Source organism: Sus scrofa, chromosome 15, assembly GCF_000003025.6.
Source record: "Sus scrofa isolate TJ Tabasco breed Duroc chromosome 15, Sscrofa11.1, whole genome shotgun sequence".
Taxonomy (NCBI): Eukaryota; Metazoa; Chordata; class Mammalia; order Artiodactyla; family Suidae; genus Sus; species Sus scrofa.
The window spans coordinates 83388581-83411793 of NC_010457.5; the positions used below are offsets into that span (position 1 = coordinate 83388581).

At 42.0% G+C, this 23213-nt stretch overlaps 1 protein-coding gene across 2 annotated transcripts in view; it reads right to left on the minus strand.

Moving 5' to 3' along the window:
- Nucleotides 1-23213, minus strand: part of PDE11A (phosphodiesterase 11A) — a 418185-nt gene that overhangs the window by 22499 nt on the left and 372473 nt on the right. For both annotated transcript variants that reach the window (XM_021076417.1, XM_021076416.1), the window contains exons 17-19: nt 17806-17869; nt 11749-11823; nt 7006-7089 (exon numbers count right to left, since the gene is read on the minus strand). In XM_021076417.1, the coding sequence (XP_020932076.1) occupies nt 7006-7089; nt 11749-11823; nt 17806-17869 (223 nt within the window). The remainder of the gene's footprint in view (nt 1-7005; nt 7090-11748; nt 11824-17805; nt 17870-23213) is intronic.

Here is a 23213-nt window from a genome sequence, read left to right on the forward strand (position 1 = left end):
GTGAGATGCTTTCACCTGCCATAAATCATGCATGATGCAGGAAGCCCCATGAACCTGAATGGTTTGCTATTGAGGAGCCCTCTCTGCTATTCAGCACTTCATCCTACAGAGCACATTATTATTTCTTGTTTGTATTGATAACTCTTTGGCGCTGAAGGATCTGAAAAGTCTTCTAAGTCAAAAGAAAACTCTATTTTATTCATGATAACCTCATATGTTTTACTATATTGTAATTTCTTGAAATCAGATGTTCACAATATATAATTTCTTGAAATCTGTGTATATGTTAGCTCTCCTTATTAACTTGAATATTAAAATAACTAGAAGACTATATTTTCTGCCAATGCTGGATAGTTGAAAAAGTCAAAGCCCTGAAAAAATTCATGGCTATAAACTGGTCTTTTTACACCAGAATTAAGGGCCAATTCAACCATGATGAGAACTAAACTACTTTCTAAAAAGATATAGGCCATATACTTCAGATTATGGGCAGGAATATAACAGTGCACACTCTGATGAAAGGTTTTATATATTTATAGGTGATAATTTAAAATGACATTACAACCTTATTTTGCACATTCCACTGCTTATTAGTTCTGTGGTCCTGCAGCCCATGATTCTTTCTTCTATTTCTTCATTTATTCAACCAACATCACTTTTAATGTTCTAGGTACTGTTCTGGGTACCAGGAATATGCTGGTCCCAAGAAACTAGTCCAACAGGAAGAGAAACAGAAAAGATAGACGGAAAGATAACCACAATACAAAGTGTTATGTGTGGTTTGGAAGAAATGGGTAGAGTGCTACAGAAGAGAGGAGGTGATGGTTTCGGTTGCCCTTTTCTAGGCAGAAACAAGAGGGAGGAAGGTATAAGCAAAGGCAAAGGAAGACGGACAAAAGGGCTTGTGAGTCCTGTGCTTTGGGGCACATGGTGCGCATGGGTGTCAGGAGGTGAGGCCGAGAGGCAGGGGCCTCAGAATGAGAGGGCTGACCCCAGGAATCTGGAAGGTATCTGATAGATGGTGGTAGTAACCCAAGGTTTTTAAGATGCCATGATCTGATTTGTTGTTGTTGTTGTTATTGGCCTTTTTTTCTTGGTCTTTTTTTAGGGCTACACCTGCAGCACATGGAAGTTCCCAGGCTAGGGGTCGAATCGGAGCTATAGCTGCCGGCCTACACCACAGCCACAGCAACGTGGGATCCAAGCCCACCCCCCGGCCTCCTGTCTGCAAGCTCATGGCAACGCTGGATCCCTAACATGCTACTGAGCAAGGCCAGGGATGAAACCTACATCCTCATGGATACTGGTCAGATTCATTTCTGCTGAGCCATGAAGGGAACTCCTGATTTTTTTTTAATAAGGAAAATCATTTTGGCAGAAGTTTGGAAGACAGGGTATGACATTGGGGGAAGTTAAGATTTCTCTTCCATTTGTATTTGGCTATTGGTACCTAGAAAATTTTGAACAGGTTTTACTACCAGCACTCAGACTTGGGTATGGTATATGTAACATGGGCAATAGTTTGAAAATATTAAACCAGTGTTTTTCCTCTGCTTGAATTGTGATGCTGTGGCTCCCCACCCATTAGCTCAGTAGGCTTTCCTCCTTCAGGCAAATGGTGGTTCCCAGTGAGGAACAGCAAACCACCGTCATCAGGCTTTGAGAGAGAATAACTCTCATGACCAGATTTGTGTGGTGAGAAAGGGGATTTCTAAATTCCAGAACTCTTAAGAACCAAGCCTGGCTAAATCAGATCATCAAGTCTGACTGCAAAGCTCTGGCGTGGAGAACACACAGGAGACCACATAAGGCGGCTCCCCATCAGACTAGGAAAAGAAAATTCAAAAACTTTCTACTATGGGTATTAGAGAAAGGGGGGGGGGGGAAGTAGGGAGAGCGGGGAGGAGAGAAAGAAGGAGGAGAGACAGAAAGGGAATGAGAGAGGAGGGGAGATTGAGATCACAAGTGAGTGTCTTAGTTCTGTGCTCCTTGGGGGTCAAACCCTGAGGGTGAGGGGAAGGCTTGTCTCTGAATCTCAGAGCCTAAATCAGGAAAATGACAGAACTTTCCTGGAACAAGTTGGCATTACCCAGGCAACATATTAGAAAGCGGAGAAGCTGTTGCCCTCTGTCCTGCTGTGTGGATAGCAGGGTGAAAACCAGGTGACGGGAACTGACCAGGAAGCTGGTGGCAGCTGGCCATGAGAGCCTGGCCATGAGCAGACCAGGGTCTGCTCAAAGTGCTTGTCACACCCACACCACTGTCCTGGAGGCCAGCTTGGCATCACGCTGAGTCCGGATCCCACAGGCAGAGGGTATACTCAGGGTCCCTTTCCCCAGAGTCACAGAACAGTTACAAGGACAGGTGAGCACCCCTAGCACCAAGATGTCAGCTGGGGAGAAGAAATGGCTTTGATTGGGAACAATTCACCTTTCGTCTTCCCAAGGACTTGTTTTAACCAGAAGGAAGTGAGAGACTTTGTTAAGTACCAGTCCCTGAATTCGGCCACCCATCACCAGGAAAAGGTGGAGCCAAAAAGACAAATTATAGAGAATATAGGAAATTATTTTCTTCCTTCCTTCCTTTCCTCCCTCTTCCATTCTGTTTTTCTTTCTTCTGGTGTTTCTAGAGTTATATATGACGTCATTTCATATATGTCCCCTTCTTTGTAAGACGGATAAGAAAGTAGCCTCAATGATTTCCTTCTCTCATTCACAGGAATACTAAATGTTGTAGATGAAACATTTATAGGAAACTGATTTGTATAGTGTCCTATTTTTTTAAGTATGTGATGAATTGTCCTCTCTACCCACATTCCATTTCTTGTAGGCTTTTAAGCGGCGATGATGTTAGAGTCTCACCAGTCACTCTGTAGCTCACTTTTTCTTTTTTTTAAAAAAATTGAACACAAAATATGACCTATCTAGGGAATGTTGAGTTGTTTTTCAAGTACTTTTATTGGTATCAGAAAAATTGTCTTGGAGCAGCACCTTACTTCTTTTCCAGTTTATCAATCCTAACTCCTGGTTTCTACAACTTAAATGGTATTTTAAATATTTTTCCCTCCCTTCTTTCCAGACAACATATTAATAATTGCATCAGGTGGAATGGATTTTCCAAAAGACCACTACAACTGAAGGCAAGAAAGAAGTCAAAAGTTACAATAATCACAACATTGGAAGCCCTGTCTGTTGTGGAAACCCCACAACATTTTTATGAAGAGGCAACACTCTTGGCAAACTCTTCTTTGAATGGCAAAAGAGAACTATTCTGGCTAGATTCTATCCAGGTCAAGCCCTTTTTCATTATCTGTCAAACACTCCAAAATCAAGAGCCAGGCTGGGATGAGCTGAAACTCTGATTATGTTCATAATAAAAATTAAATCCCCAATCCTTAACCAACAGAAGATTTATAATGTCTCTGTGCATCATTGAAATTCTAGGTGCACTGAGGTTTGATTAAGTTGGGAATGAAGATAAAGGGCAAAAGCTCAGCCTGCTATTGCAAAGGCAGGCTCAGTGTGATGCTGCCACATCAGGTTTTCTGTTTATCCCTAAGGCTGGTGCAGCAAGGACTTCAAAGTTTGATGGTGTCTGGATTTTTCCCCCCCTCTTCATTCTTTCTGTTTTTTCTTTCTCCAAAGATGTTGAGCAGCAGGCTAATGGATCCCCAGCAGGGGGCAAAGACAGCAGAAAGCACGGGAATCAGATGTCAATGTATTCCTCCGAGATACCCTGCTAGGACAGAGCTAACTAACCAGGGCTTTAGTCTTCTCTTGGGGAACACGCTTTGATGGTTCCCTGCCCACTCTCGGCTTCCTATATGCTTCCTGATTAAAATGCTGTCACAGATAAATCATGACTTCTGCCTGTTAGGACCATTTCCTTTCTTTTCGTTTGTTCTTTCTTCTCTCTTTCCTTTCTTTCTCTTTTTTCTCTCTCTCTTCCTTCCCTCCTTCCCTCCTTCCTTCCTTCCTTCCTTCCTTCCTTCTTTCCTTCTTTCTTTCTTTCTGTCTGTCTGTCTTCTTTCTTTTTTTCAAGGAAAAGTTTGGCATCATAAGATTAAAAAGATGAGCAAGTTCTGGAGAATTATATACTCACATACAAACACATGTATGTAAGCATGTCACATTTCTCTACTATATAACCATCCAGGGATCTGGGACAGTTCCTTCCCTCCTTTTTAGGTTTGTCAGTCGCTTTGAGTCAATCACTAGATTACTTAGGAAACTTCTTATTGACTAGATTCCAGAGGGTTGAGGGGTTCTCATTGTTTTCCCTCAACATAGGCACAATGTGGAACCTGAAGTTGTCCCAGAGGTAAGAGTTTCAATTTTAAATGCAATGGGCTTCCAAAATGTACCGGTGTACTTTTAGTGGTTTCTCACATAGGCACATAAATAAATAGCCCTTCATGTACCAGAAAGTATTGAAAATCTACCCTTTGCTTGGAGGAGAGATCAAACTCAGCAAACTGGAGCAAAAGTGGAAAGTGCTTGATCTGTTTTGACCAAGCACAACCCCCTCAAACCCATGAAGTGAAACCAATTTACCCAGTGAAAGTCAGTGAAGTCAAAAAGCTGCGCTAAAACCATGTGTGTATCTACTGCCCCGTGGCCCCTCTGCCCTCGCCTCCACATGCCCCGTCCTGACCTGGGCTGTACCCAGCAGCCTCGGCCACGCCACGCCTTTGGTTGGCTTCTCCCTTTGCTGGACCACATCTCTCCACACTGCTCTGCCTACGAGGAGGTGCCCGATCACAATGTATGAATCTGTTTGCTTCAGGCTCTGCATGAGGTTTCTTGCCACCCCAACCTGTCCCACATGGGTGCAGGGCCCTGGCCATTAAAAGGACATTTTTTTTTGGTCTCATAGCTACTGTTCTGTATCCTTTTGCCCGCTGCTCAGACTGACTTAGCAAAGCCACTTTGGATTCTTATGCTCCTATCCTCTCCCACAGTTTGGGATTCTTGCTACCTGCATACTTTCCCATTTGCCTCTATCCTCTCAGACCCTGTATTGTTGCACTTGCCCATGAAAAACTCCAAACCGACTGTTTGGCAACAACCTGAGTTTCTGGAGACATTTTGCTTCATTGACCAATGTTGCATCAGGGACCTGCATTGCTTGGCAAATCATTTCCTCAAGATTTTCTCTTTGGACTGATGATGACTTCTGCCCACTGACTGATTCCATTTCCATTCTGGATCACCAACAGTTAAAGTGAGATTTTTCGGTTAAGTAACAAAAAACACCCAACCAGTGGAGATAGGACAAAATGGGGACTCTCAGGGAGCATACTTGAAGTCATTCTACAAGGTTTCAGTTTGAGGGCTTTTTGAAATGTTGATTTCAAAGTTATATAAATTTGCAACATATAACATATACATTATAAAGCATTCATAAATGAAATCTGTGAGATTTAAAAAAAATAAGTGATAAGAAATTTTTAAAAAAAGAGCATGAATTTTCACTCTGTCCCCTGAGAAGATACAGCAGCAGGTATGAATACAAACTTTTATAAACGGCTCCTTCCACATTTCTCTATAGATGCCATGTTTTGCCTGTTGGTTTAGTAAGAAAAGATTGGGAAGAATATCTAGCAGAGGTGAAGTGAGGCAGTGGAAAGCTGCTACACCAAAAACAAGGCTATAGATGAGAGAGACACAATGCAATTTGGTGGGAGCATCATTAATTTTTTTATAAGTCAGCCCTTGGAGGGGAGGTGGAGAAGGGAGGTAACTAGCTCTAAACTATTGAATCAACAGTTGAAAACTTAAGTTTAAAAGCATTGGTTTTGTTTGTTTGTTTTTGTCTTTTCTAAGGCCGCACCCGCAGCATATGGGGTCTAATCTGAGCTGTAGCTGCCAGCCTACGCCAGAGCCTCAGCAATGTGGGATCCGAGCCGCAACCTACACCACAGCTCACGGCAACGCCAGGTCCTTAACCCACTGAGCGAGGCCAGGGATCAAACCCACAACCTCATGGTTCCTAGTCAGATTCATTTCCACTGCTCCACGACAGGAACTCCATAATACTGAGTTCTTAATGGAGTTACATAGAAGCCGTGAGTGCCCCTTGTGTGGCTCAGACAGAAATGGATGTTATAGACGGAAGGTGCTTTTCAACACCCGATGGCCCAGACCATGGGTCAGAGCAGAAGGCCATGTTTCACGGAACTCTCTGTCTCACAAGATATTAATAAAAGTGAAAGAAAAATTGTAAAAAAAACCAACAACACAAAAAACAAAAACTGACAGAGATTTCCATGGTTAAACATTTGACAAATTCAGAGTTAATCATGTTAAACACGCTTCTCTCCTGGACTTCTCTGAGCCGTCAGTATTTATTTCAATGTGCACAAGAGGTTCCCTAATTATTGGGCCTGAGAACTCTTTTTGAAAAGATACCTACCAGGCTATGGCTGGATACACATGTTCCATGGGGAACAGCTCAGGAAATGCTGAGATAAAATATTATTGTCCCTGGTTTATAGATGGAGTTGAGGCCCAGGGAGATTATGTTCTAGAAGGAGAATCAGGTCTCTGGCCTCTAAGTACCAACTCTTCTCAGGGGAACCATTAGAAATCCAAGGAGAGGGAGTTCTGTTGTGGCGCAGTGGAAACAAACCTGAACCTGACTAGGATCCATGAGGACGTGTGTTTGATCCCTGGCTCCGCTCATTGGATCAAGGATCCAGCATTGCCATGAGCTGTGGTGTAGGTTGGAGACTAGGCCCGGATCCCGAGTTGCTGTGGTGTGGCGTAGGCCAGTAGCTACACCTCCGATTCGACCCCTAGCCTGGGAACTCCATGTGCTGCAGGTGTGGCCCAAAAAGAAAAAAGAAAAGAAATCTGAGGCGAGAGAAACTAACTGTAACTGGTGTTCCTGGCAACATACAAAGCTGGAAGGATGTCCTGAAACTAGAACTTCTGAAAATGAAGCACATACATTCTTCTTTCCTGGCTTGGTCCAGACACACAAACCCTTCTGAATCATGCTTACCTGATACAAAGGCATGCAGATGCTATCAATCCACTCCAGTTGCAACCGAGGCAGCTCATCCTTCCGGTTTCGATCAAAAATAGCCTAGAATGGGGGAGGAGAAGCTTGCTTTATTACACTGGAGTCTTTCAGCACTTTGTCAAACACTTTGCCATGATGATCCGATTTTTACCAACTGAACACTTCACAAATCACAATCAATCTTTACACGTACTTTCTTTGCCTTTATCTATGATGAGAAATAAAGTATTTTCACCTCTTTTTATGAGATTTGTAAGCGAATTTATTTGAACTTTATAGCACACAACTCCTTGGGGCCAAAATCTGTCTCTAGATACAGGTAACTGCCACTAAATCAAGTCATCAAGTCCTGGGAATTGGGTAGTCAAAAGAAGAGGAAGTGTTTTATTGCCACAAAAATAGGGCAGGCTTTTGTTTTTATAGCAAGAGAGGGTGGGATCAATTGGAAAAGATCCTTAAAAGCAACTTTATTTTAAATAGAAACTATGTATTAATTTTCAGGGTGGGGCACTTTTGTGTTTTTTAGTAAGGTCCTGTCATTAAATCTTTAATTTAGGTTCTGTCCTAAATTTTTAATCTATCATTGGATGGATGATGGGGGAGGTACTGATTCCCTCCTCATTCCCAGCCTTTAAACTTTCTGATTTTATAATGTTTAGAAAATTTTGATATCTATTTTTGAGAAAAAGAAGTGACATTTCTATTGGGCAGACATGAAAAGAGAGACAATCCATTGGAATTGATGGATCCCTTGAAAAAAACTCTGCCAGCCCTACTCCAGTGAGAATGTCCCTCTCTTTGTCCTTAAGGAGTAAGGCCAGGCTCTAAGAAGCAAGCCTGCTCTGCCTTACTGTCTTAAAGCAGGTTTTGTCTTTCCTCTAAATAAAATGTGGCATCCACATCATTTTGCTGTTCATTCACATAGGTCATGAGGGCAAATTCAAGACATCCCCTGGATCCAGGTATGTTGAAAAATCCTGCATCTGCCAGACTTAGGAAGGAGGGTGGGAGTGGGTGGGGCCAAAATCACTAGCTGCAGCGGCTCACAAGATAGAAGTGCATTGCCCAGGAAAAGATCTCCAAGTTAGGGAGAAGATCACTATCTCCCGTAGGCTCTGCTCATCCTTGTCTTGCAATGTGAAATATAGGTATCAGGAAAGAGGACTAGACATTTAGAAAAGACCGTGAAATGCGCTGGAGGAAAGGCTGGTTCTTGTGAACTGCATGAATCTTGGTCCAAAATGTTCCTTTAAAAATATTATTCTGTTTTATCCTCACTATAGCTCTCATGGCTATCTGAAATTTTCATATTAATTTAATTACTCTGTTTCTGGTGCATAATTTTTTTTTAATTCACTGGTTTTTATATATTCACAGTTAGCTGTGAAACATAACCATAGTCAATTTTAGAACATTTTTTTTATCACCCCAAGAAAATCACATACCAATCAGTAGTAGCTCTTCATTCTTCCCCAAATCCCCCACCTGCTGTCTCTACAGACTTGCTTATTCTGCACATGTCATATAAATGGAATCATATCATATGTGGTCCCTTGTGATTGGCTTCTTTCCCTCAGAATAATGTTTTCAAGGTTTACCCCTGTATGCATGCGTTGGCACTTCACTCATTTTTACTGACAAAATGTCATTCCCCTGTATAGATATACCAGATTTTGGTTACCTTTTCGTCAGCAGATGGACATTCTGGTCGTTTCCACTTTTTGGGTGTTGTGAATAATGCCACTACAAACATTCATGTACAGGTTTTGTATGGATGTATGTTTTCATTTCTCTTGAGGTATACCTAGAGGTAGGATTGCTGGCCATATGGTAACGCTAACGTTTAATGTTTTGAGGAATTGCTGAACTTTTTTCCAAAGCGGCTGCATCATTTTATAATCTCACCAGCAATGTACAAAGTTTCAATTTCTCTACATCCTTGCCAACTCTTGCTATCATCTTTTAGATTATAATCATCTTAGTGGGTGTGAAGTCATATCTCACTGTGGTTTTGATTTGTATTTCCGATGACTAGTGATTTTGAACTTTTTTTTCTCCCGTGTGCTTCTTGGCCAATTATATATATTCCTTGAAGAAATCTCTATTTAGATCCTTTACCCATGTAATAAATTAGGTTATTTGTCTTTCTATTGTTGAGTAGCAATAGTTTTTACATATTTTAGATATTAGGCCCATATCAGATCTACACTTTCCAAATAATTTCTCCCATTCTGTGGGTTGTCTTTTCACTACCTTTTTTTTTTTTTTTTTTTTTTGGTCTTTTTAGGCCGCACCTGTGGCATATGGAGGTTCCCAGGTTAGGGGTCTAATGGGAGCTGTAGCTGCTGGCCTACACCAGAGCCACAGCAATGCCAGATCCGAGCTGTGTCTGTGACCTATACCACAGGTCACGGCAATGCCAGATCCTTAACCCTATGAGCAAGGCCAGGGATTGAACCTGCAACCTCATGGTTCCTAGTTGGATTCATTTCCTCTGTGCCACAATGGGAACTCCTCTTTACAGTATTTTGCATCTTATAATTGATTACTAGTGATTATTTACTTAATGGTATATTTCCCACCAGTTGATTAGCTTCTTGAAGGCAGGGAATACGGTACCTTGCTCATGGCTGGATATGCTATGTCCAGCTTCATGCTAGCTACTTGAAGGGATTCAAGTATGTTCTTTGAACTAATTCATTGTTTCCAGCATTAATCTGGCTTTAGCCCAGATTAGCCTTCATCTTCATGAAGTTACTCTTATGACCTTTAGGACTATGACACCTGAAAGGGCTCTTGGACAATTTCATTCCTAAATATCAAGGAATAATGGACATAAAGTGTGTCAGATCTGGGTGTGTGCATTTCCAGACATTTCTGGAGAAGCGCTAAAGTGGGATACCCCTGCCACAGCAACCAGGTCCCTCCTGAGGTGATGGTCATCAGCCGTGTTAAGTGGGCTTTTGTGGGGAGAAAGCAGTACAATGGCTATGATTCCATAATTTCACTTATGTCTTCAGAAAATCCCTTACCTGCGCCTACAGAAGTTCCTTAGTGCTGCACCACTGCACCTGCCAGCTCACCAATGCTGGCAAGTGACTCATATTTTCCATTTAATTAAATGGCCTGTGGTGCTGCTGCCTTGTAAGCCGTTCAGAGGATGCCTCTGAAACAGTTTTTCAAAAAAGTGGAAAGTTTTCATTTGAAAATAGAAATACAAATAGCTGCCAGAAATTTGGGTTGTACTACGTTTTACACATTAACCGTGTATTCCAATCTAGTATCTTCAGTTTTATAACCAAATTTGGTGACACCACTAAAAAAAGAACAAAGGGATGTTTTGCAAACAGTATAAATAGATGTCGCTTGGAAGCTAAAATAATTGATGAGTGTTTTAACCTATATAGTCTTCTGATCTTTTACAGATAAACAACAAATAAAGAATAATCAAAATTAGTAAGACTGGAGTTCTGACTTTAAATGGGTGAACCTATTTAGATCAGGAGCTAGTTCTGCCACTTTTCCTTGTTTTTCAATGTCAGCAAAGAAAGGTGCTTTAAAACTTGAAGATCTTATAAATACCTGCAAATATTCAAAACTGAGTTGATCTGCATCCTCAAAAACAGACCCTTTTTAAAAACAAAAAACAAAAAAACCCAGACATTCTTGACACCTGACACATTCCTTGACCTTCATTGAATCTTTTGGGTTGTGGCAGACTTTAAAATACTCTGCACCATTCTTAGAGTCATTGGAGGGGTATGTTTTTAGCTATCCATTTAGTAAGAATAAGGAGAGCGTCCCCTCCTTGAGGGTGGTGACCAAGGCATTTATATCATTGTCTCCCAGTGAGTAAAAACTGCATCATCCTTAGCCTATGGTAAAGTAAGCCTCAAATAATAACTGAATGGATGAGTCCAATAGAAATAGTGTTTCAATCAGCAGAACCTAGTCCTCCAGGTGCAACTGTTCACTTTGCAAGAAAAGAAACAGAGACTTGAAATGATTTGTTTTGGGGATTTTGGAAAGTTCAAAATTGGAAAATAAAATCCAGAATATCCATTATTTACTGCACCTGCCTGTTCTAGCTCCTCAAGGCTGGACAGCTTGCCTTTAATTCTTTTCTGTATTTCTGTTCCAAAGCGACCATCTACTATAAAGAAAACACCAGCCCCGAGTTTTGAGTTATTCAGATGCCACTCTGCAGTCCCCTCTTGTGCCTGCTTGCACCAGCCACTGTCAGAGTACAGGAAATGCTTGTTTAATAGATCAGCTTTCTTAATCAGAAACCTGGGAATAAGAGTGTTTGGCATCTAGGTTCAATTAAAGTTTTCAACTCTCAGAAGTACTTTCTTAAATCCATTTTCAGTCTTTCCCATTTTCGAAGTGTGAAGTTATTTTTGAAAATGTCACTCAAAAGAGTAAATATATCATAAGAAAAGGAGGAACTGGAGTTCCCACTGTGGCGCAGTGGAAACAAATCCGACTAGGAACCATGAGGATGCGGGTTCAATCCCTGGCCTCGCTCAGTGGGTTGGGGATCCAGCATTGCCGAGAGCTGTGGTGTAGGTCACAGACACAGCTCAAATCCCAAGTTGCGGTGGCTGTGGTATAGGCCAGCAGCTACAGCTCCAATTTGACCCCTACCCTGGGAACCTCCCTATGCCTTAGGTGCAGCCCTTAAAAAAAAAAAAAAAAGAAAAGAGAAAAGGATGAACTTACTGAAGGAGTGAGTTTGAGTTCTGCTCTCTCCCGATCTCCTTGCTCAAAGAACTCACTGGTTACAAGTTCAGCCACCTGAAACATAGAAATATTTTAATCAATGGGTATGTGTAATTTATCATGAGACTCAGACGATATTTCAGGCTTATGTGTAGGGCAGTTGTCTTCAAGGCAGACAATCATTTAAAAAGCTTATGAGGAAGTACATTAACCTTTTGTGTTTGAAGGTATTTCAGGATTTAATCGATGGAACTGATTTTCTTTTAATCAGAAAAAGTTGTGCAATGTATTTTTGTTTATTTTTATTGAAGTGGAGTTGTAGTGCTTACATATCCGGGATGAGGCATGAGGTTGCCACCTTCAAAGTAGGAAATGTCCTTATCCAGATAAATGAAACAAATAATGGCTTAATAATGACTGATGTTATTACAATATATTATTATATTTGTAATAATAACTCAGCCAACTTTTGGTTGTTTTTATGTAGATTCTTTGCTTTGTTGCATGCTTTTTATGTTAGCTTTGTTTCATCTTGCTGTCACAAAAACTCCTTAGCCACGGCACCCTACCGGTATTTGTGTGCACTCTGGAAGGGAAAACCCCAGGGCCCACACTTTGCTTCCCAAAGTAGCAATCAGTCAAAGGACAGGACTAATGCTAGAGTCACTGATCATTCCATTTCCAGCATGCTATGATACAGTTGGTACAAGCACAATGGAATAGCTGTTCTACCCCAAACCACAGAGTTTTTTCCAAAGTAAGGACAAATTTTTTTTTTCTACTTTTCGTCCATTAGTGTGGTTAATCAGAAGCTACTGATCACAGTGAAGCTTACAGATTTTTTTTTTCTTCCCAAGCCCTGTGGTTCTAAGGATAGCTTTATGGGATGCAAACTGATATAACAGGTTAGTGCCGAACAGTATTTTCAACCACACTCTGGTGTGCAGCTAGGAAATCTGAGATGAACTAGCTGGATTTACAAAATGTTGGAAGAGCAGAAAACAAAGCCTAGACAGCAAGAAGATCTGGATTCCCCAGACTAATTTTTTCTCTATTCCTGGCTCTTATAAAGATGAGTTCTTAGGTCTGGCAAAGTTTAATTTTGGTTTAATTTTGGCTTAATTTCTATTCCATTTTGGTTTAATTTTGGTTTAATTTCTATTCCAGGCACTTATAAAGATGAGGTTCTTAGGTCTGGCAATGTTTAATTTTGGTTTAATTTTGGCCAAGTGCAGAGAATCAAGAAAATTTACCTAAGTACATCTCTCAAGAGATTTTTGTCAATGATAAATCATAACCACTGATAAAACTTAAAAAGTGTCTTACACACACATACACAGACACACACATCTGAGAGTAGCAAGTATACAGTCATTTAATAAGAAATAGTTCAGATTTTAAAAATTTAAAAAATTCAACAGCATAAAATTAGTTGGAACTGCCTCACTCCTCTGTCTCCAGTTTCTGCCACTGCCTTTCATAGTAGCACTCCAGGCCTCTCTCGTTGGTCTCTGGCCTTCCTTAAAAGAATAAATGGTCCCCTCAGGACCTGGCCTCATTATTCCCTTCCCAGAACTCTCCCTCCGCCTCCTCTGAGGTAGGTCTTTTGCGCTAAAAAGTGCACGTGTGCACATCAGGTCACCCCAAGGAGAGAGTCCTGCAGAGGTTGGTAGCCCCTGGAAAGCAAAGAAATTAAAACAAAATCCTGTCCTTGAGCTTTCTACAGTGGTCTTGGGTATTTCCCCTGTGTTTCTTTCACAGCTCAACTTGTATCGCTCTTTCATTTGTACTTAAAAACCCAATCAGGACAATTAAGTGGTCCTGACTGAATTTTTTATTAAAGAAGGAAATTGAGATGCTAATCAGGCCTTGGGGGATCACAGGGGGAACCCACATGCTTAGCCATGTGCATAAGGAAGGCAAAGGGAAATAGACACCAGTGAAAAAACATTTTTAAAAGGAAGTAAAAAAAAATCAACATCCAGGAAATTGGAAATATATTTATATTTTTAAAAGAAGTTTCTATTGTTCTTGTCCAACTGTTTCTCAAAACCCTATTAGAACTGAGTATGTTTTTGAAAATACCTAACCTATTCAATCTGGATACAAACACAAATGAGATCTACAGTTTAGAGTTGTGACAAGATTTCTGATGGAAACATTTGGAAAAAGATAGTTTTGTGCTTTATTTCTCTGATGCCATGAGTTTCTGTATCAATCAGCAGAAGCTCAAATCCTAAAAATAAAATATTTATTTAAAATAAAAGTTATAATCAGTGACCAAGAAGACCCCCTACAAGTAGCCATTGGGCCTCTTTGATCTAGAATCTCCATGCAGAAATTTTTTTTGCTCTCAAGCACTTTGTCCTGTCACTTTCTGGCTCCCAAGTGTGCTGCTGCTCCTTTAGTTGTGACATGCATTTCACTGGGGTCCTGAAGGCCCTGGCACAACATCCCTCATCCACCCCTTTTTAGTCCTCTCTCTTTTGCCCCAGTCTCCCTAACTTGCCCCTACTCTCCACCACCTTCCGCTCCCATCGCAGGGGCCACTCCCAGTACTACATTTGTCCCCAACACCTGGAAGAGCACCTACATCTTCTCTGCAGTTTATTCCCCAACTTTACTGTAAGGGAGGCCTCCCCACCCTGGGGAAGGGAAGGGTTTGCAGATAAGGAGAGAGAAGCCACGCAACCACACAGATCCTTCACCACAACCTGCTTTATGAAATGTCAAGCATGTCACACTGAAGTGAAAACTAAGGCTGTCATGGAAGAGAGCTCTTTATTGGAACAGAGTCTAGAGGAAAACTGCATCACCTGCATTGAACTGTGAGGTGAGCCAGATATGAACTTGTATTTGTGTTAAACAACTGAAAGTTGAGAAAATATTTGTTATTGCAGCAAAGCCTGGCTTAGCCTTGACTAGCACCCAAATTGGTATGGAAGTCAGGTGCTACTGGTAAAAAGGAAGACAGGGAGGAAGAAAGAGAGAAAGGGAAAGGAAATTAAGGAAAGAAAAGAAAGAAAGGAAAAGACCCAAAAAATATCTGACATTAACTTGGGAGCCAGGTATAAAACAGGGAGGCAATAGTTGTTAAAGCTGTTAAGAAGGATGATCCGTGTTGCACAGTGGCGAAATATTTTGTATACTTCTCATGGAAATTAAGCAGATAAAGTATCTAATGAACTTACAGCCTTGGGGAAGAGATTGGAAAACAAAGATAATAGCTTGTGATGGTTGCTACTGACTGTTTTGCTAGGTATTATAAGAAGTGAGCTCAGAAAAGCACTGGCAGGTGTATAGCCAGGAATGAAAGGAAATAAAGTCACCAATTCAGGGTCCTGTAGGATAGAACATGAAACTGCTTCCTAACCCCAAGCTGTGTCATTTTGAATGACAGAGGCCAATCAAGACAGCCTTGCAACAAGAATCAAATCAAAAGTGTGGCCAGTGCACACACAGTTAAAAACTCTGACCCACACATTTTATCTCCTTTCAGTTAGATAAAATGGCTCAGAGAAATGATTTAACTACTTGGTTCTCCTACTGGCACCTGTTGGGCCCAAAGCACTGGAAATTAGCTCATGAAAGAGAAAGATTAATATATGCTATATTTCTTTGTTTCTGAATATAAGGAAGCAAAGACATTGAGCAGGATCTAAGAATTTTGCATAGAATCAAACTGTGGCTGTGGTTATTGGCAAATGGACATGACTAGGATCAAAGACCTAGGAAGTTGACTAGATGGTTAGGAGGGTTTTGGTGTCAAAAACCCCACAAGCCTGTTACTGCTTAAAACAAGCCTTGGGCCCTCAACTTTCTCTAGGAGGAAGCAGGCTGAGAAAGCCCGCTGGCCTCCGAGTATCCTTAGCCAAGGAGGATAATGGAAAAGGAATCATTTACCAGGGTACCTCTAAAGACCATGGAAAATCATGAATTGGGAAGCATCTCCCCAAGTAGGGGGCCCACCACAGAGTAGAGGCTCTTCTCACAGAATGCCCAGTGGGATTTTGGAATTGCTGTGGCCCCCTAACTGCCAAACCTTGCCATCTCTTCTCTTTCTGAATGGAAGTGTCAAAATGGGTATCTTGTGGTGTGGGTGTGCGTTATGTGCTGCATTTTGGAGGTGTGTAAGTCTTTAGTGTGCATCTAGACCTGCTGTAGAGATTAGCACATATTGCCCAGATATCCTGGACTTTGAGCTTGATACCCCTGATGAGCTATTTGGGTCATCTCCTTTGCAGGGAGGCTATTTTGCCTGTAGGAAGGAGAGTGAATCACATTTTTGATGGTTAGAAGGGCAAACTCTGGTAATCATATTTTCCAGAGCTATTTCTGGGCACGTGGAAGGATGGCCCTTCCTGGCTGGGTGGGATCTTCTAGCAAGCTGGCCAATGAATTGCAGGGAGTGGGGTTTAATTGCCAGTGGAAGACCCACCCAGGGCCTCTGCTGGAATGATCCAGATAGTGGCTGCTCCTTCAGCCCGAGTCCAGAATAAGGACAAAGAGGCCCCAGCCAACCCTGGAGGCACAGGCCTCCAAGTGATTTGTGGGTTTAAGCCGCTGAGATTTTGAGCTTAGTGATAACAAAGCCCATTCTGCCAAGACACTTGCATCATTTGAAAATGCTGATCAATGCCTCCTGTGTCAGAAAGCATAAAACACTGTTAAGAATGAAAGCTTTGGAACCTAATCTGCTAGGATTTGAATACCCAGCTCCACCACTTACTAGCTGTATGACCTCAAGCTACTGAGCCCTTCTAAGCTTCATTTGTCCCACTGGTGAAATAGTAATGATCACTGTATTAGTTTCCTAAGGCTGCTATAAATTACCACAAACTTGGTGGCTTAAAGCAATTGAAATGTATTCTCTCATGGTTCTGGAAGCCAGGAGTTCAATATCAATTCACTGGACAGAACTCAAGTTGTTGGCAGGTCCACACTTCCTCTGGAGGCTCTAGGGGAGAATCTGTACTTTGCTGCTTCATTTCTGGTGGCTTTCAGCATCCCTTTGCCTGGGACCACATCACTCTAGTCTCTGCCTTGTCTTCATATCACCTTCTCCTCTTCTGAATGCCTCCCCCGTGCCTCTCTCTTGTAAGGATACTCGGGACTGAATTTAGGGCCCACCTGGATAATTCAGGCTAATAATGATGATTATGATGGCCCTTAATCACATCTGCAAAGACCCCTTTTCCTTCTAAGGTAACCTTTACAGGTTCTAGGGACTAGAACCTGATACCTTGAGGTTACCATTATTTAGCCTACAACAGTAGCTATACCTACCTCAAAAGGGGGTTTTTGAAGATTAAGTGAGATAATACTTATAACATTAACATTAGTTATTTGGTTGGTATAACATTAACATTAGTTATTTGGTTGGTAAATATTTGTTTTTTATTATTATATGAATGTATCCTTTTTTCCCCTAAAATCTTAAGATACCAAGTTACCATTTTAGACCCCACAGCCCACCCAGTAGGTGCCTCAAAAAAAAAAAAAAAAAAAAAGCTATTAACCAAATACTAAAAACTGCTCTTGCTCCAGAACTAGCACTTTTGGGCAGTGAAACAGATAGGTGGCAAAACCATTAAATTTTTGGTACACGTTAAATATGATACTGCCTATTTTGGCCAAAGAGCCCTCTGATCTCTAAGTAGACTTAAAAAAAAAAAAGAAAGAAAGAAAAATACAGTTTCTTTTTTACCTCCTTTTTTAAGGAAAAACAATGTGAAAAAACTGGACCTTGTGCAAAAACATGATTATCTATTCAAAAACAATATGTTTGAAACTTCTGCCTTCAGAAATGGTCAATGTTATTTGGATTTAGTGCATTAAGAAAAAATATCTTATGGAGTCAGAAATATTATTTCTCACTGGAAGCACGATAAAGGCTGGGCAATAAACTATGTCGCGCCTAAGCCTCCTGCTATTTTTTACACCGAGTTAATACTGATGCAAATTGCCTAGGGTTTCAGTGCCTGGTAGACAGGGCTCTGGGAATACTGTCCCCCCCAGTCCCTCCTCTGCTGAGCCCTGCCATTAATCACCACTTGCCTGTCTTGAGATCTCCCACGGTTTGGTCACAGCTCCAAGGTCACAGGCTGTCATTAACATTGATCTGAAAAACAGAACCAAACAAAACAGCCTGAATAATCTTTTGTTGCATTCCTAAACAAACCCGTCCTGGAGACATAAATAAATAAAATGGGACCAAGGCCAGCTCACATCTTCTTTTCCTCAACAAGGGAAGCACTGTTTATACTTGCATGTTTAGCATCTCCATCATGTGGCCACACTGCTTAGGAAGAAGACAAAGCTTGCGCCCACCCTCCGTGGCCCTTTTGTTTTGTCTGCGGCAGATCAAGGAAAGCAAAGCACAGCTTTTTCTATACCTGGCCAAGCAAGCTCTGCTTAAAATAATTTGTAATGGATGATGCTTTTTATTTTTAACTCTCAGCAAGGGAATCTGTATATGATACTATATACATAGCTGATGAGCTTATTTACCAGTGTATTGCTGATTGATGGCGACGGAATAAAACCCACACCAAAGAGGCGAGCCACAAGCCCTGCTAGGGGCTCCTGCATTTTCTTCGGTTCTGTGGGGCTAAGATTTACGGGGGGAGAGGCACATGGCTTCACTCCAGTTTACTACCTGGCTACAACCATGTTTTACAAGCATTATGAAGAAGAAACATATTCAGCTACAGCTTTCATTAATTTGAGCACATAAGAAAGCACAGCAAAGAGGTGAATCAGATTTTTGAAAGGCAGATTTCTATTGGTCTGCCTAGAATCTACACTGAACCAGGGATATAAAAAACACAGGGTACAATCCACATTGTAGATAGCTCTGGTACATCGACTCAGATGCAGTGAGAAGGGAAAAAAAAATCAGGCACACTCTTTGTCCAAAATGTGCTTTCTTTGTACTAAAACCAGCAGCATGTGATGAAAAGTACTGAAGAATCTGAGCTGGGAAACCACATCCTGGCTGACTCCCTTTGGAAGAAAGGGGTGTGCTGTTCAAGGTCAGAGGCTGTCCCGATGTCAGGTGTTAACATTTCATTCCCTGCCGGATTCGAATGCCTTGGAAACATGTCTGCTTCCCAGATGGCAGAGCATGCCTAGATGGTGGTGGGGTTTGTGTAACTTCCCCAGGAAACCCCTCCAGGGAACAACGCAGACTGGCAGATCACAATAGGTCATTCAAAAGCACAACCAGGCAGCACCAGCAGGAGCAGCCCTCTTGGAATCAGGCAGCATCTCACTCCAAACACTCCTCTGCTAAGCACTATGCAGAGACACAGCAGTCTATTCTTCGTATTTGATCTTTTGTGACAGGAGCTTCTACAGTGCCCACCGTGTACCCGCCTCTGTGCTAAGTGCTTTACCAACTACCTACTAGCTAACTACTAACTAAATGACTCCTCGGCACAAGTGTTATTCCCACTTTACAGAGAGGTCATGGAAGCATGGAGAGATGAAGTAACTCTCCCAAAGTGAGCAAAGGATTCAGGATTCTGTGCTTGTCACAAAGCTGCCAGAGCCCCTCTTGCTACATTCCAGTGCTTCTCATTGTAGGTTCTGCTGGTGCCAGCGAGGGACGAGACTGTAGGACTCTCGTTGTACTTTGTAGTCTGTCTCCTGGACAGAAAATACTCTTTGTGAGGTTGCCTACTGGTACCATAACTTGGGTAATTACTTAAGTGCCATCTGCTTGATAATTTGAAGGTTACCTCTCAAATTCATATCAACATTCATCAGCCAATCAACATGTTCATTGAATATCTGCCATAGGGGCGCTAACAAGAATTCTAGTAGCTACTGTTTATTGAACGGGCATCATAGGGTGACTCACAGTTTCTGTATGAGGTGGGGATACTATTATTATCTCCATTTTTGAAACAAATAGTAGTTTGTATTCCTGAATCAGAGAGGTCAGGGAGCTTGCCTGAGGTTACACATCGAGGAGGGAGCAAAGTTAGAATTGGGATCCCTACTGTCTGACAGAAGAGTGTCTACTTTCAATAAATACAGTGGAGCAGACAGTCTGTACAGAGAAGGCAGACAAGAAGAGGCTGGGAGGGAGGACGATGGAGGGTCTGAAACCTTTATCCACTTGGTGCTGGGGAGTCAATTAAGGTTGGGGGTTCAGGAGGGACCTGGGCAGAGCTTCAAGGCGAGGGCTTTAGGTGGTAGATGTGGACATCATTTAAGAAGGAGAAAATGGAAGCACGGAGACAGTAGGAAAGCATTATTGATTAAGGCCAAAACAAAGAAGGGGAGAAAGGATGGAAACGTAAGATAAGGGTGGGAGCTTCAGGGGAGAACAGAAGGAGGTGAATTCGTAGTTTTACCTTATTTTTTGTTCAAGCCTCTATACTTGAAAGGCTTTCTCTAGAAGAAGAGAGCAAGGAGGGAGTTTGTAGCAACTCTGTGAGTCTTGAGGTCTGCATTACTCTGGTCCAATTTACAGTTAGGTGGTGCAGTGTACTTAGTGCAGTTTAGGAATGAATGGTCAGGGGAGTTCCCGTCATGGCTCAGTGGAAATTAGTATCCATGAGGATGCAAGTTTGATCCCTGGCCTCACTCAGTGGGTTAAGGATCCGGTGTTGCCGTGAGCTGTGGTGTGGGTCACAGACACGGCTCGGATCCCACGTTGCTGTGGCTGTGGTGTAGGCCAGCAGCTACAGACCCCAGCCTGGGAACTTCCATATGCCATGGGTATGGCCCTAAAAAGACAAAAAAAAAAAAAAAAAAAAAAAAAAAAAAAAAAAAAAAGACAAAAAAAAAGAAAGGTCAGGAATGGTCTTGGGGGCAGGAGGAGGGAGAACAGCGTGTCCCCGGGTGTCTTCAGCTCTCAGCAGCTGGCTATTCTCTTGCCTCTCCTCTCCTAGATGCCAAAATTGTTTCAGTGATTATCTTTATCTTGCAATAATCATTACTCTCTTACAGCCTTCCAAACTATTAGCAACTCAAAAGGAATACATTTTAAAAGATATATTCAAATTCAGTAAAAGGTGACATGGACAAACTGAACTTTGAGCTCACCAAAGAAAAAGATTACACCTCACAGTCTGCCCTGTTTTACTGTTTTCAGTTTTAAACACAAAGACCCCGAATGTTCAATGTAAAATGACAGAACTGAAGTAACTCACGTTCTGTTTCTTCTCTTTGCCATCGTGGTGCTTTACTATCATCGTTTATTCTGAATATACTGTTTAAAAGCAGGAAGGTGATGCTCCCAGAGGTTGGAGACACACACTGCGCCCCGATGGAGCGCAAAAGGTTCCGGACCCTTCGGAGCTTACTCTTGAAAATGTGTCCTGTCTATCTGTGCCAGGGGCTGAGGGATACGTGCACAGCGAATGGAGAGAAGTAATAATGTGCTCATGTGAAGCTTTCGTATCAATTATTTTGATACTCGACAGTAACCTCAGCAATTGTTTAGAACTTATACCAACAAAAATTCTTCCTCCGGGAAGAGTGTCTCATCGTTGACATTGTTTAGATTGCAGGCACATGGTGATGATAAAAAGCAGACCGACTCTGAGTTGGTTTTATTACTAGTTTAACATTCTCTAAGGCAGCCTCTCCCCCATCAGGGCCTCCCTCACTTGCACATGGTCAGAGTCCAGCCATGAAATGGGGGGGAGGGTGAAGCTCGGGGGAGGGGAGAGTTCCTGGGCATCTCACCTCTGCTTTACACACTGTACTTCCAAGTTAAGTTTTCTTATACACAGGGTTCCCGGCCAGAAAGTTTGCAAACCTCTGTAGGAAAACATCCAGGTGGAGACATGTCTTGAGCACTGGCATTTTAGGAGTTGTGCTCAGGAGAGAAGCCAGACCCAAGAAACCTGGTGAGACCATTTGTGAAGATGCTGAGGAACCAGAGAAGAATTCCAAAACTAGGTCTTTGGAGGAGAGTTGTATTTAGGGGGAAGTAGGGAGGAGGAAGGGCTGGAGGACACACCGCAGATGGAAGAGTCAGAAGAAAGTAGAAAATCCAGAAGAACATGGCTTTGCAGAAGCCAAGGCAGGAGAGAATTTTAGGAAAGGAAAGGCCAGTGCCATTAAGGTTGTAAAAATAATGTATTGAGGAAATAAAAAATTAAAAAAAATTTTTTTGACCAGACCCAGGGGAAAAAAAAAAAGAGATCAAGGAAGCTGAAGAGAACAAAGGCCATAGGATTTGATCCTTGGGAGGTAGCCAGTGACTTTCAAAAGGAGCAGCACATTTCAGGGATTTAATTCTTCAATAGAAGAATTTACTCTAAATACCTTTGCAGCAACATGGATGGAACTAGAGACGCTTATACTAAGTGAAGTAAGTCAGAAAGAGAAAGACAAATACCATATGTTATCACTTATATCTGGAATCTAATGTATGGCACAAATGAGCCTTTCTACAGAAAAGAAACGCATGGACTTGGAAAACAGACTTGTGGTTGCCAAGGAGGAGGGGGAGGGAGTGGGACGGACTGGGAATCTGGGGTTAATAGATGCAAATTATTGCATTAGGAATGGATAAGCAATGAGATCCTGCTGTATAACACTGGGAACTATATCTAATCACTTGTGATGGAGCATGATGGAGGATAATGTGAGAAAAAGAATGTCTATGTATGTGTGTGTGTGTGTATATATATATATATATATATATATATATGTGATGCTCAAAGAACTGGGGGTTTATCTGCAATGTTTTAATATGTTACAGAAGGATATATTTCTATCATTACTTGTGGAATTCAAAATTATTTAAAAAGAAAGAAACTGCCTTGTAAACTGGACCTTAAGAAGAAGGCAGATTTTAGGGATGAATTTTTTTTTTTTTCTTGAACTGAGTAGATAGAAGCATATCTTTTACGCCTAGAAAGGTCATGATGGAAAAGACCCAGATTTTGAAAACATAAGCCAAAGGCATATAATCGACACAGCAAGGTCAGGGGTCCGGGTGGGGGTGGAGGCAGGGCGGGGAGGGACGGGAATAGGACAAGGGCCAGATACTAGTGTTGAAGAGAGAAAGGGTCCTTCTCCCCTTCACCACCACTACCCCCACCACACCAGAAAAGATGAAGAAAAGATCTGTAAAAATAACACAGAGAAATATTCATGTGGGGCAGGGAAGTAGAGGACCCTCTTCTGAGAGAGTGAGAAGAGGGGTCAGCTGCAGAGGGAAGGGGCAGGCAAGGCTATGAGTTTGAGGATGGACGTGAAGGTCTGTCCAGCCCAGGTGGGTAGGGGCTGGGATAGGGATCCCACTGGGGGAGATGCTGGTGGCTTCCTGGCTGTGGAGCAGACATGCTGAGCCCATAATCATGGCCTCATAAGCCTTCCCAGAAATATTTAACAGCTGTGGAACAGGACTAAGATACCAGAAAGTTTGAGGCTGGGTGGGTGGGGGGATGACAGTGGAAGGACAAGGGTACCAGAGAAAGATACTAGTGCCTCACCAG